This window comes from Pipistrellus hanaki (genome assembly GCF_964339955.1).
Source record: "Pipistrellus hanaki genome assembly, chromosome: 14".
Classification (NCBI taxonomy): Eukaryota; Metazoa; Chordata; class Mammalia; order Chiroptera; family Vespertilionidae; genus Pipistrellus; species Pipistrellus hanaki.
Window position 1 is genome coordinate 23,597,037 of NC_140516.1, and position 15,464 is coordinate 23,612,500.

Sequence of the window (15,464 nt, forward strand, 5' to 3'; positions counted from 1 at the left end):
CTAGAAAGGATGCGTCTACATATCTGAAAGGGTTGTGGCTGACCCATTACACTGTGGCAACGGAAAGTTGGCAGCTCCCTTGGAGCACCAACTCAGGAATGTTCCTCTCTGAGCACTGTGGTCAGAATCCCCTCAGTGCGAGCGAAGCCATGTTCCCTCTGAAGCAGGAACGAGGCTTGCAGACATGTGCCCAGAATCAGCTCTTACCCAGAAAGTTGGAGGCAGAGCTGGACTAGAACCAGGTGTACATACTCCAGGCCTCTTGCACTCTCTCCCATCGCTTTAGAAAGCTCAGAACACTCTGGCTATTTAAAAAAAATACTCCCAGGATTCAGCCCTTTCACTACATCTAGTAAAATACCTATGAGAATTCAAAAACATAGTTTTTAATGAATGAATGAACAGATGGACAGGTGAGTGAAGGAAGAACACACAACCAAGCTTCTCCAAAAAAAATTTGTTTGCCCTTTTTTTCTATCATGTTGTATGCACTTAGATGGCTCATTTAACTGAATTTCAGGCTTATCTTTTTGTCTGCTTGGATTAAAGTTGTGGTGAAATCATAGAAGGTTAGCCTTGGGAGAGATCCTAAAGATCACATAGTTCAATTTTTTAAAATTTTTAATGGAGTGGGAAACTGAAACTGAAAATGTTTTAGTTATTGTGTAGGGCCTCAAAGTAGCTCTTCTGAATCCTGATCCCAACCTCTGACACAACTATTTGGTATTTCAAAACAAATGCTTATTGCTTCCTTTTAACAGGCTCAGAATTCAGAATCCTTTCACCTGCCTTGAAATCAATCATTTCCACATTTTCCTGCCCTCCTTTACTTTTATTTAAGACACGTGTGTTCAACATCATGGGCATGCCAAGGAACATGGTCTGTACCCTGAAAGAATTTATAATCCAGTTAAGAGGAGGAACACCTATGTGACTTTTATCACAGCAGGACATAATTATAGGGAAATTCCTGTTGATTTCCCCTGAACTCAGTGTGAAATAAAAGTTGTTTCCCCTTTGGACCGTATTTTTTATTTTATTTTAATGAGCCGTTTGAAAAATGGCATCCTAAGAGTTAAATTTGTTCAGCAAGGCTTTTATCTAAACAGTAGAATTTTAGTCACATAAAAATGAAACTGTTACTTTGAAGGTTAGTGCTTTTTAAATGGAGCAGAATATTGTATTTGGTCATTGAACTAACTGGCCAAACACAGTTGGTGTATTTTGTTTTTGTATGTCTTTGGGGTTAAAAGTTAAGGGATGTTGCCGGGACCGGTTTGGCTCAAGTGGATAGAGCGTCGGCCTGGGGACTGAAAGGTCCTGGGTTCGATTCCGGTCAAGGGCATGTACCTTGGTTGCGGGCGCATCCCCAGTAGGGGGTGTGCAAGAGGCAGCTGATCGATGATTCTCTCTCATCGATGTTTCTAACTCTCTCTCTCTCTCTCTCTTCCTCTCTGTGAAAAATCAATAAAATATATTTAAAAAAAAAAAAAAAAGTTAAGGGATGTGGCTGGGACAGCACCAGCCAAATGCTTCCCCCACCAACTCTATGACACCTCCCATGAGAAATAGCCTCAGCCAGTCCTGGGAAGAGGTAAAATGCGATGAAGAGTTGTTACAAAACATTCATTCAGCAGATATGTATAAATACTTCTTGGATCCGTACTATATGCCAAGTACTGCTGACGATTCTGATGATCAGACTGAATAAAAGGAATAGCAGTCCCTGCTTCTATAGAGCTTACCTTCTAGTGGAGCAGACAGGCAATGAACAATAGACTGGAAAACTTGCATAGTAATGAGTGCTCTGCTGAGGGGAAAATAGTTGATGAGAAAGCATAGACTGGAGGATCAGGGAAGTCTTCTGGGGAAAACTGCCCTTGAGGCTGAGACCTTTCTGACAAGAGGGAGGTGACTGAGAAAGACTTGGAGGAAGAGCAGCAAAGATGCTCTAGTCAGAAGGAGCATGGAGTGGAGAAGCTGTGAGGCCATAAGGGACTGGGCAGTCTCAGAAACAGGGCCTGGGTTGCGTGGCTGGGGCCTGCAGAAGGGTGATAGGGCAGGGGGTGAGGTCAGAGAGGCACGCAGGAGCCAGACCACATGAGGCTGATGGAAAAAAAAGTTTCGTTTTTACTCCAAAGGCAGTAAAAGCCAAGGGTTTTGAGCAGGGAAGTCATGTGATCTAATTTACATAAAAAACACTGTTATATCCTGGAGAAATGGAATTCGATGGCCCAGAAAGCCTAAAATATTCACTCTCTGATCATTTACAGAAAAAGTTTGCTGACCTCTGATCTAGATTGTAATAAAGAGGAGGAGATATGGAAGAGATAAACAATATCTGTACACCTGGGAGACAGTGTATTCAGAGAAATATTCATGGCATATCATACATATTTTTCAAGTGCTCTGCCAAAGAAAAGGCCCCAGCTGTAAAGAGGTGATTCATAAAAATAAATTTCAAATGTCATTGTCACTTAAGTCAACAAATAATATCATGCAGCATTTATGTAGTGTTTCTATATTTCCATTCTATTCATCAATAATTTTATTAAAGTAATCCACTATAGATTTATGAATTCAGTGTGAGAGGGTAATGGAAAAATATACATATCAATAAGTTGGAAGAGCCATAAAAAAATACAGAATTCAGCCAGGGAGTCAAACAACATTAATTTAACATTAATAATATGCTAGGACCAATGCTAGGAGCTGGGGCACACAATGGTAAACAGGAAAGTCACTGTCATTTGCCCTAGCCATGTGGTTCAGTTGGTTGGACACCATCCCATGCACCAAAAGCTTGCCTCAGGGGTTGCCAGCTTGATCCGCAGTTGGGGGTGTGTAAGAGGCAGCCAATTGATGTTTCTTTCCTTGATGTTTTTCTCTCTTCCTCTCTCTTCCTCTCGTTCTAAAAAATAATAATTTAAAAAAAACTATTAAAAAAATAAAAGAAAGTCATCATCCCTGCTTTCCTCGGACTTGGAGTTTAATGTTTTCTTATGGGCAAGACCTGCAGGACTGTGTGTAAGCACTTTGTCTGAATAAAGAAAGACCTTGTCCTTTTTTTTTTTCTAGACACTTTATCTCCATCTGTAGGAAACACTAAAAATATATCGATTTTCTTAGGGCCTTAATTGCTATCTGCTGAAAATGTTAATATATATATCTTCAAATCCACTCTAACTGTGATGTGAATGGTGCTGAGATAAGAGACCTTTTTGCAGTATAGAAATGTGTTTTGTTATATGTGCAAGCACCAAAGATATATGTTCAGGAGAAAAATGATGATATTCTAAAGAAGAACAGCACTGCGCTGAAAGATTATGAAGATAGCTTCTCTAGTTAGCAATCTTTAGAGTACTAAGTCAGTGATCCGTAATTATGGTTATATCAGTATCCTGAGAGTATACACAAGAATTTCATATGTCTCTCCAAAACTTTCAATGTGAAATTTAAGGAAGCTTTATACTGTAATTGAAAGTGCGGGCAAAAGGAAGAGTGTGGCAAAATAAAGTGGTCAGATATAGGGCATCCAATGACCAGAAAGTTTTGGTACTTTTAAGGGTACATTTGAGGGGAATGGTGGGGAGTTGTGTTGGTGTGTTTTTATTTTAATTAAATCTAACTTATTTATTTTCTTCTTGATTTGAATTTAGAAACTCAGACTCGAAGTCCAAGGTCCTATATGGCATAGTGGTGTACAGTTAGAATTCTTAGGCACAGAAGTCCCACTTAAGGCCATAGAAACAGCTCTATAAAGCACAAAGACAGAATCAGGCAATTCCACTGGAGCTGGGAGCGAAGCGTGCATGAGCTAGGTCAAGAGCTTGTGATTATTTTTTCCCTGTGTTCAGATCAAAGATGAAAACATATGTGAACTAAGAGAGGCTGGTTCTGGTTTAGCAGAATAAGAATGGGGAAGAGTAAAGGAAGCAAGAGAAAAGTAGGGGTATGTAGGAAGGAAGAAAATATTTTATTGAAAGTCTGTTTTTCTTTATTCTTCCGATTCTTGTCTTATGAAGTCACTTTCTTTTATTCCTTTCCACTGTGCTTTAAATTCTATGCCAGTGAACAAAATCAAGTCTTTCCTTTTTCGTTCACAAGCACACTAACTAGAGTCAACACAGTTCATTTCACTGGGAATGCAGGCAAGGGTAATAAAGTCAGCTTTTCCTTATTAATATGTGACTGAGTTACCAATTTCTTTCCCATTGCTAATTAGTTCTGCTTTATGGTAATCCTTTAAGTGTATTTTTTTGAGGCTGATAGTACTATTATTCATGTTACCATCACTTTATATGTTTTTGAAATCCCAGACTAAAATGAGTAAGAGGAATTGATGAAAAGTTATTGTAATCAAAATGGAGATAAAGTACACCACATACTGGTCTTTTCTGTAACTTTGCTATGAAGTTGATTATTATTATGGTCTTTTTCTATGAAGTTTATTATCCCATTTCATAAACTACTTTGTCATTGGGTTTTTAATGTCATTAATTAGTTGTCTCAAGTAGGTTGAGTCAGACAGTGTTTCTTTTTCCATGGCAGATATCAGAATAAATTTCTTTTCAACTGTTTAAGAAATTTAAAGAATAAATTAATAGAAGTAGACACTAAAATAAGTTATTTAACCATATTCTACATGGGATTACAAAACTTACTCAATATATAAACATTACACTCTCATTCCAGTTGACCTTGATAAAAATATTGCTAAGCCATCATTTTTATTGTATATTTAGAAGTATGAGTTTCTACCCACTTGAGACCATAAATGGAGAGAAAGGCCAAAAGCCACAGAGAGAAAACATTTTGGTTCAACTTTGTGCTTGGTGAGCTGTTTTCCCTCATAAAATTTACAAATTAAGGGAGATATTTCTATATACAGTCACAGTCCTCACGAGTAGTGTAACCAAATATATATTTATCTCATTTGAGAAATGCTCTTAAGTTGCTTATTTTATTAAACAAACACATATTCATTAACCATAATCTCCTGAAATGTTCTCACAGGTGAAAACTTTCTGTTTTCTTTGTTCATTGCAGATTTTATAGACACCATGAAAGGAATTAGCTTTTCCCTCTTGCTAATGGTCAGGTGGAAAATTCCTACTGCTTAAACATAACAATGAGTTACAGTCTAAGTTGGAGAGATACTACTCTGGCAAAACTGGAGTGTCTAATTGAAGTTGTGGAGAACTATAAATGTAGAAGCAGAGTGAGGGGAAAAGAGGAAAGTTCATTCAGTCCTCCTTCTACTGGTAGTTCTTAAGATAACATTAGGTGGCTTAAGAACAGGGCATTAAATGATGTTGAATGATGTAATAAGATACTCCCTTTCTGTCCCTTTTCAATCCTTCCGTAACATTGAGGAGAAAGTACACATCTAGTGCCACTGTTCATGCCTCCTTAACGTGTGCTAAGAACAAAGAGACGGTCTCAGGTGGAATGCAGAATAAAACAAAGAATTCACAGATTTTGTTTGCATCATATCTGCTTAGTGCAAGTGAATATGATTTTCCATGGACATGTAAGATAATGTTTCTTTTAACAATAAATGTGTTTAGGTAAAAAGTAAGTTAATTTTTAAAAAAATATATATTATTGATTTTTTACAGAGAGGAAGAGAGAGGGACAGAGTTAGAAACATTGATCAGCTGGCTCTTGCACACCTCCTACTGGGGATATGCCCACAACCAAGGTACATGCCCTTGACTGGAATTGAACCTGGAACCTTTCAGTCTGCAGGCCGACGCTCTATCCACTGAGCCAAACCGGTTTTGGCCAAAGTAAGTTAATTTAAATAAAGAAGAAGAAAAGGTAATTTGCCAATATGACAAGTATTGTGAAGAGGCTGAGTTTGGAATATTAGAGTCCTCTCAATATAGATTAAATTATCTTCACCCAGACTTCTTATAGTCTTCTTTTTTTTAATCTCCCCTCTCTCCCCCTCTGTTCTTTTCTACCCTCTATCATTCAACAAAACGCAGTGAGCCAGAATAAAATGTGCCTCACACTGTGCTGGGCACTGTGAACCCAGAAATACAGAGATTACATCATCTTTGCTTTCAACCTGCTCAGTCTCACTGGAGACACAGATATGCAAACAATTACTCCACAGTGAGAAATGTGATGTGTGTGCAAGGTTTGGTGTAACCCAGAGGAGGGAGAGCCACGCGGGAAGCAAGAGAGGTGTCCGGTTTCGACCTTGGGAGTCAATCCTATGAAATTTGGTCCAGGTTCATAAATATACCCTTAATTTACTCAGCAAGCCTCTATTGAGCCAGGTATTGCATTAGATATTGGGTATTTGGATGGAAAAAGATACAGTTGGAGCTTCAAGAGGCTATTGATTTCAAGGGGAGACAGACAAGAAGAGCAATGGTTATACTAGGATAGGTTTATATTCTTTATCTGAAACCCCTGGAGGCAGGTGTGTTTCATAATTCTGAATTCTTAGGACGTTAATATGGTGCACACACTGTATATTACATAACCTTTGTAAACATGTCTGGGGCAGTACCCCATAATTAAAACATATCAGTATCCACACTAAATGGAATAAAGACTATACGAAGCCCACATCAAATTCATTTAAGTTGGTTGTTTTTACAATTTTTAAGACTTCTAAATTGCAGAAAACTGTGGACCTAGTCTTTAAAATAATTAGAAGTGTGCTGTAGAGTACTTTTAAACCACACTTTCACAGAAAAGGGGTCAGGGAAGGTTTCCATAAAGATGTATTTTCTGGCCGAAGCCGGTTAGGCTCAGTGGTAGAGTGTCAGTCTGCGGACTGAAAGGTCCCTGGTTCGATTTCGGTCAGGGGCATGTACGTTGGTTGCGGGCACATCCCCGGTAGGGGGTGTGCAAGAGGCAGCTGGTCGATGTTTCTCTCTCATCGATGTTTCTGGCTCTCTATCTCTCTCCCTTTCTCTCTGTTAAAAATCAATAAAATATATATTTTTAAAAAAGATGTATTTTCTGAATGAAGTCTTGCTGGGTGAATAGGAGTCCTCTCCACAGAGATGGTGGAGGAGGCAGAAGACTGGAGAATGGGTAGAAGGCTTTCTAGGCAGTAGGAACAGCCCATAGGAAGGCAAGAGCCTTGATGTTCAGGGGATGGGGGTTGGGGGAACTGTAAGTAATTCAGAACCACTGTGTGTATGGTGTCCTGAGACAGAGGTGGAGAAGGACATAGAAATGCTGATGGAGAACAGCTGAGATCAGGTGGCAGAGTGGACAGGGACCCTTCCTCAGTTTAATCTTTATCTGGAAAGATAAAGAGAGTTACTAAAAGATTTTTTTTAACAATGCGTAGTTATGTGAGTAGATTTAAATATAGAAGAATCATAATACAGAATGAGAGAGCTAATGCACTGTATAAAATTAAGAGGGGATTGTAATTGCTTGGATGGGAGATTATGAGAAAATGTATGTTGCCGTGGTTTGGGATATAGTAATTGCTCAATAAATTGTAGCAATTATAAGGTTAATGTTGGGGCTGGAGTGGGGATGAAGAAGAAGGAATGATGGAGATATTCTAAGGAATGATTTTGGACTAAGTATTGATTGGACTAGGAGGGAGTGGGGCACAGTCTCCTCTCTTTCATGACCTTCAGGCCTCTTCCTCTGGCGTGGAAGTCTGTGTTGCTTGGCATTCCATTTGGTCATGAAATACGGGTTTGAGACACAGGGAAATTGTCTTAGTTGGATTTTGGAGTCATTATGTGATAGCCAAAGCCTTAACGTGGATGCGATCACCAAGACAACGCATCGTATGAGAAATCTTTCTAGACTCAGGTCAAAATCCTAGAAAACACTTATGGGGAAGAGAAAGTCACTGACAGCCATGTTACGTGCCCTTGAAGATCAACTGAGATTAGGTCTGGAAAAATCCGTAATGGGTGTGTCCAATAGGAGGCCAGCTGTTATTTGAGAAGAATAGTTTTATTAGAGAGGAGGGGCAAAAGCCCAGTTACTATGAAGGATGGAGTGTGCGTGTGGGAAAGTCTGTGTTGACTGCTCTCCTTTTTAGATACGTGGCTGTGAAAGGAGAAACGGAAGGACAAAACTAGAGGCAGTCCTGGGCTACGGGGCCGCATGGGCAGGTTTTTGGTTTAGTTTCAGATTTCCAAGGTAGAAGTGGTGCTGCCAGATGCCCCGTTCTGACTTGTAGTCAGCGCTTTTTTGGTTGTGTTGCAGCCTGTCTCTGGAGGCGAAGTGTCTTTAACCGGAACACAAGTGTTTCTCAGAAACAGCCTGCCAGACAAGCGCTGGGCTGGAATAGCTCTGCAGGAAAGCATGTCTTCCTGGGCTGCCTCCCAGGTGCTGCCTTCCCATAGAGCGTTTGCACTTTCCTCCCTCTATTGTCCGCCGGGTTGGCTGTTTGCCACTTGTTTAAGGCTGTGCTTATGGCCACCTAAGTGCCACAGAACTGGCTTAAAAATATCTGTATCCGCATAGGATTTACTAAGGCGATTCTCTCCCCAGCCACCCCACCTATGCTTGTAGCCTGTACATGGTCTACTTCACACATTTGATTTAGCTCAACCAATGCCTCTGAGTGGCCAAGGGGATACAGCGCCAGGCGAGGCCCGGTGGGGGGGCAGACGTCAGGACATTTGCCACCGTGGACCTAATAACCCAAGGGGTGCCACTGTATTGCAAATAATGATAACAGTGCTACTTAAACTTGAGGGAAGTAGATCTCTTTGGAAAGTTGTTGAAAACTGTGTATCTCCATCCCATGAAACAGCACATAGAATTCAATATAAAATTTCTGCTTTTTTTTTTTTTTTTTTTTTTTTGCTTGTTAAATTCTGAAGTAGTTTAGAAAACTCCAATTAAGGAATACCCAAACTATAGAGCCATCAGTCCTCTACGAGTGACCTCAGCTAAGGGAAGGTTTCTGAGACTCAGCTTCCAGATTGTGCTGCCTGTCTTGCAAAGGTTTTGTGAGGACCAAGTGAGATACTATGAGTAAAATGCTTCTTAGCACAGAGCCCAACACTGAGCTGATGCCCAATAGGTGTTATTTTAGCTTTATGATGTTATGAAGTAAGCTAGGTGTAAAACTCCAGGCCCAGCTAACGCCCTGGTCTCTGCTTGGGCGTTATTCTGCCTTTGGTGGCCGCTAGTTGCCTAAACCATTGTTGGCTGTGTTCCATATTTCAGTCGTTCCCTCTCTACTTCTAGAATTTCTGCTTTCTCTATTCCCATTTAAGCAAATTACTATCTTTTTAAAAAAAGTAATTTGGGGGAAGGGGGAAAACAGACTTTACATATAGTTGCTTAAAAAGGACACTGGACTCCTACCAAGAATAGAAAACATGCGTTCACTTGAAAGTAACAGTAACAATACACAGTGAAACTGAACAATAAAAACTTAACAATGCTATAAATCAGGGGTCTTCAAACTACGGCCCGCGGGCCACATGCAGCCCCCAGGGGAGTCTGATCCTGACCGCCAGGTTTTTTGGGCAGTGAGCGCAGCCAAGGTGTTACAGTAGGAATTAGTAGTTCATATAGTCCGGCCCTCTAGCTCTCTGAGGGACTGTGATCTGGCCCCCACTTTAAAAAGTTTGAGGACCCCTGCTATAAATTCTAGTTAGATGCCAGTGCCTACCTAGTGTTTTGAGCCTGGAGCTAGCTCCTTGAGAAAAAGGAGGTTTAGTGAGTGTTTGAGAGAGAGAGAGAGAGAGAGAGAGAGAGAGAGAGAGAGAGAGAACTTTCTTCTTGTAATTAGAATTGAAAGAGAATTGAAAAGGGAATAACCGTCACTAGCTGGTTTTACTCAGTGGATAGAGCATCAGCCTGCGAACTGAAGGGTCCTGGGTTTGATTCTGGTCAAGGTCACATGCCCAGGTTTCTGGCTCCATCCCCAGTAGGGGGCATGCAGAAAGCAGCCACTCAATGATTCTCACCATTAATGTTTTTCTCTCTCCCCCCTTTTCTCTCTGAAAATCAATAAAAAAGGATAAAAAGAAAAGGGAACAACATCTAGCCAATGTGATTCGCTGTCATTTAACGCCCCAGCCCTACTCCATGGACCTACTAAACACCATCTCCCATGACTTCAGGGAGAGGCTCTCCCTTGGGGAGACACCATGTGAAGGTAGATAAGAGTAAATTCTGTGGTGCAGCAGCCTGAATCCAACTGTCCCCAGCCTCGGCCTGGACTGGAGTCCCGCAAAGCCTTGTCATTTGAGCTCCTGGAAACAAGGACACCCAGAGGTCCTGCCCCCCATTCCCTGCTGGAGCAGGCTCAGTGTCCACCTCACACCCCAGACGGCTCCAGGGCTTTGTTTTTTTATTGGGACAGGTAGCCAAGGCCATCCAGGTGCTGCTGGACATCTGTGGGATGGCAGGGACGTTATAAACATGGTTCCCAAACGGTGTGCCTGGCGAGCGCTGCTTTTACGTAGACTGCATGCTATAGATGAATAATAAAAAAAAGCCAAAGCCAAGTTGTCAAAGGTGATTGTGTTCACTTACGCTTGAATAAGCCTCGACCAGTCAACTCATCAGCGATGATGATGATGATTTCGTTATCCTGGAGGTGGCTAACTCAGCAGACCGCAGGGAACTGGACTTGCCCTCCCTCCCCTCCCGGAGCCACCTCCGCTCCCCTCCTCCCCAGGTAAGGCCACCTCCGCTCCCCTTCTCCCCTCCTCCCCTGCGCCCCGCCCCTCCTCCCCGCCGCCGATCGGACCCCCCGGGCGCCGGCCGATTGGGCAGCCGGGAGGGCTCCGGGCCGCCGCGCCCCTACCTGAGCCGGGCCCGCCCCCCGCGCACCGGCCGGGCGGCACCGGCGGGCACCGGGCGGGCACCTGGCGGGCGCTGCGGGCCGGGCGGGGGGAGGAGGCGGCGCGCGGGGCGGGCGGGCGGCGCGGGGCCGCGCGGACGAGGCGTTCCCGAGCCGCCGCCGAACTTTTCCCGGAGAAGTCCCGCGTTTGGGGGCCGGAGGCGCCGGGCGGGGAGGGGAGAGCGGAATTCCTGGAAAGGAGCGGCAGCCACAACATGGCCTCCTCCGCCTCTTCTGCAGCAGCCGGCGCCGAGGGCACCCTTCCTCCTGCGCAGGTGAGCGCCCCGCGGGCCCCCTGCTACCTGTGGCTTCCTGCCCGCAGCGGGGCGCGGGGCATCGGGCGCGCGGCGGGGCCCCGGGCCGGGGCAGGGGGGTCTCGGGAGCCAGGGGGGCTGCCTGGAACCCCGTCTTTCTGGGGGTGCCGGGCGGCGCGGAGGAGGCGAGCGGAGGGGGACCCGATCGATCCCGGCGGCGGCGGCGGCCGGTGCGGGTCCCGCGGGACTGAAGTTGCAGCTCCGGGTGGAGACGGGAGCCCGCAGTCCGCCCCGGCGCCGCGGCATCCCGTCCGGGTCCGGGAGGGAGGGAGGGAGGGCCCGAGGATGTGTGTCTCCGAAGCGTGTGTCTGGGAGGAGAAAAGCGTGGCCCAAGGCTCCGTCCTCACCTCCGTCCCCGCTCTCGGGGCTGCTCTGTTCTTGGCTCGTCCCGGGAACTCCGTGCCAGGACCCGTGTAGGCTGCGTGTTTGGCGGGGCGGGAGGTAATCAATCACCTGGTTCTGTAAGTTATCTTCAGTTAGGCTTTTTCTTTTCTTTCTTTCTTTCTTTTTAATATTTTATTGATTTTTTTTTTTTTTTTTACAGAGAGAAAGGGAGAGGGATAGAGAGTTAGAAACATTGATGAGAGAGAATCATCGGTCAGCTGCTGCCTCCTGCACCCCCCCACTGGAAATGTGCTTGCAACCAAGGTACCTGCCCTTGACCGGAATGAACCCGGGACCCCTCAGTCCGCAGGCCGACGCTCTATCCACTGAGCCAAAACCGGTTTTGGCTCTTTCTTTCTTTTTCTTTTTCTTTCTTTTTTCTTTCTTTTTTCTTTCTTTCTTTCTTTCTTCTTTCTTTCTTTCTTTCTTTCTTTCTTTCTTTCTTTCTTTCTTTCTTTCTTTCTTTCTTTCTTTCTTTCTTTCTTTCTTTCTTTCTTTCTTTCTTTCTTTCTTTCTTTCTTTCTTTCTTTCTTTCTTTCTTTCTTTCTTTCTTTCTTTTTTTATGGCGAATCTAGATACTTCATTGAACCCAATGAGAGTATGCAATCTAAACATTGGGGCACAGAGAAAGAGCAGGCCAGTGCAGGGGCAGCGCCAGGGGGTGGCTTGCAGTGGGTTTACCTTCTCCCTGAACCTTCTAGCTCCTTCCCATAGGCATGCAGGAAACACACACACGAAGTTAAAACCAGGTGCGTGATGTGCAGAGTCGCAGCTTTAAGATAAATCTCCTTCCTTCCACCAACACCCCCCCCCCCCCCCCCCCCCCCCCCCGCCACTCCCCAGCAGACGGCCACCTTTAAGCCCAGAGGCGTTTAGTAGCAATTTTGCAGCTGCCACTGTGTGTATATAATAGAGGATAATTGGTTTAAAACACTCGCGTATGTTATGTTTGCGTGTGCATAGAATGTCCAGGACAGGGGAATGCAAGAGACAGCAGTAGTCCTTGGGGTGGAACCTGGGACCAGTGAGAGGGATATTACTTTCACATATCTTTTTTCTTTTCTTTTTAAACCTTGGGTGTGATACCTATTTTAGAAAAAAAAAAAAAAAAAAGAGAGAGAGAGAAATATTACTTTTTTAAAAATGAGGCAAGTTTGAGAAACCTTGAAAAAGAGTAGTTTACCTAGTTTTAAATAATATAGAATTGCCCTTCAAACACACAAATCTAGCCCAGACCATTTCCTTTAGCTATCATCTGAAAATCATTGGAGAAGAAGGGGAGGTCTTCAAAAGAAGACTCGAGTCTTGACAAAGTCAGTGGGTAGGGTCTTATTGCCACCTTGATGCTGTTTTAATGTTGCTTGTGTGAGAGTGTGTGGCTTGTCTAATTGAGGAAGAGACCACTTTCTCTTTAAAAGCAGGCTTCAGGAGTCAGCCATCCCAGGGTTATACCAGACCTTATTCCAGCAGGAATGAGCCATCGCTGGTGGCCTGTAGTAGGAAGACTACAGGGAGACAGTCTCTGAGTGAACCCTGATTGCTGCTCTAGCAGTTTAGGCATCCTTATAATCTGCTGATCTGGGCTCAAAAGGGTTCATCTTTAAGGAAGCAAATCTCAATATGGAAAGTGAATGTTAAGTTAAAACCATAGCTATAAAACAAAAAGTGAAATAAAGCAGTTTATTGGCTACCTTTAATCAGCCAGGAATATCTAGAAGGCCGATTGAATTCTTAAATCAGAGGAGGATAAGTGAATTGTGAATCTGGACTATAGTCACTAGTAGACAGATATTTATGATGGGCCATTTAAGATGGTTCTCAGTGTTCTTTTTGTTGAAGCATAAACACATATCTATTTCATAATCTGCACAGCAATGTGTTAGGCTCCATAGCAGAGAATGCAGTGCAATGTCCTTAAGGCGGTATGAAGACCAGTGGTGTGTTTTGGAATCCAAGGCAACATTGTGGATTCTGAACTTGTTTGCATTTTTGTGGCGGCAGTTACATGAGAACAGTGGTTTTCCTTTATTTAGTATTACATTTTTTTCCTCGTTCCCATTGTTAATGGCTTTACAGAGCAAGTGTGTGTACTCGATTCTAAAATAATATTTTGGTATTTGAAAAGGATATAATTATTTTGAAGTCTCAAGGGTTGTTCCTAGTTGACGTCCAATTAGTAACTTCTTTATTTAAAAGTTATCCATTTTTTAAATGCACAAAGTATTTGAATATTTTTTTTTTTTTTGGTAGAATGTGTTACTGTAATTACAGGAAATCATTATAATCCAAATTGGAGGTCATGTGAAATTCTAGCCTAGAGAAATGGCAATTTTGCTTTTTAAAGATAAACCAGATACCTGAAATCAGAAATACCAACTTTCTAATACATTTACACAAGAACAATTCTAAGTTAGTGAATTTTAATTAAAATGTTTAATCTTGCTACAATGTCTCCAAACTTGGTAAAGTCTACCTTTATGAAAAAGTCAAGGTTACTGATGATCTCTAACCAGATCTGAAGAAACCTTTCTCTGTTGGTATTGACTGTGCCTATTCACATAACTGTACCTGTGAAGAAGCTTGCAAATGTGAATAGCAATGAGATGTTGGGTTAATGCTAAGGTACCGGAAATAATAGGTCCATTTAATTAATTTTTCATTTTTATGCCAACATATAAAAACTGCATAAACTTTTAAAATTGCCTTCTATTTATGATATAATTTCAAAGTTATTTTGATATTGTCTTGTTTCTATTCGACTTTTTTTTTTTTTTTTCCACGAGAAGCCCAGCTATGGCTAGTTATAGACTGAAAGTTCTATTAAAGTTAAGTGCAAAAATAAAATAAAATAAAATAAAATAAAATAAAGTTAAGTGCAATGTCTGTTTGAGTATCTTTTTCCTGACTGGACCCTAAAGGATATGGTAACATCTTCAAAATCTGTATTCAGGGTTGAAATCCACTCTGGACACTTATCCCAGTGCATTTGAAAGAGGGAAAGCTATATCTTCCAATGGGTTTGTTTATTCAATAGAACATAATTTTTTCTAGAAACCAATCAGGCTCCTGTTGACCAAGGGAGTGAAATCAGTAGCACCTAAATAGAACCAATTTTTTGATGTTTTATATAAGTTACTCCTAAACTTTCTCTCTTGGGAAGGTCTGTATAGAGTAATTAGTAAGTATCTTTTTCTCTCTTTTTTTAAAAGATATGTTTTATTGATTTTTAGAAAGAGAGGAAGGGACAAGGATAGAGATAGAAACATCAATGAGAGAGAAACATCATCGATTGGCTACCTCCTGCACACCGCTTACTAGGGATCAAGCCCACAACCTGGGCATGTGCCCTGACTGAGAATAGAACCAGTGACCACTTGGTTCCTGGATTGATGCTCAACCACTGAACCACACCAGCCTGGCTGTAAGTATCTGTGTGGACAGGAAGAAAACACATGAAAGTTACATGCTTTCAGATCTGAGTAGATGGTACTACTTAGTACATTATTAAGTACTAAAGACAGTTTATTTTGAGGGAAATGTTTTCTCCGAATAAACTGTCTTCAGTACTTGATAATGTCTATTAATAGAAATAGTTAAGTAAACTCATGTTTGGAATTAAAGGTTTAAAATATGAAAGAGCCTAACTGTTTTGGCTTGGTGGATAGAGCATCAGCCTGTGAACTGAAGGGTCCCAGGTTCGATTCCAGTCAAGGGCATGTACCTTGGTTGCGGGCATGTCCCCAGTGGGGAGTATGCAGGAGGCAGCTGATCTATGTTTCTCTCTCATTGATGTTTCTGACTCTCTGTCCCTCTCCCTTCCTCTCTGTAAAAAAAATCAATAAAACCTATTTTAAAAAATGTGAAAGAAATTATTTTGGGATGTCTTTCTTAGATGATGCTTAGTTACTGCTATTTTCAGGTAATATTAAGGAAAGGGAAATAATGAAAAAATGTCCCTA

General features: G+C 42.4%; 1 protein-coding gene across 2 annotated transcripts in view; it reads left to right on the top strand.

The window, feature by feature from the left end:
* Positions 1–10,881: 10,881 nt before the first annotated feature.
* ANK3 (ankyrin 3) overlaps positions 10,882–15,464 on the top strand; it is a 555,635-nt gene continuing 551,052 nt past the window's right edge. For both annotated transcript variants that reach the window (XM_084903932.1, XM_084903938.1), the window contains exon 1: positions 10,882–11,082. In XM_084903932.1, coding sequence (XP_084760058.1) covers positions 11,023–11,082 — 60 coding nt within the window. In that variant the 5' untranslated portion in view covers positions 10,882–11,022. The remainder of the gene's footprint in view (positions 11,083–15,464) is intronic.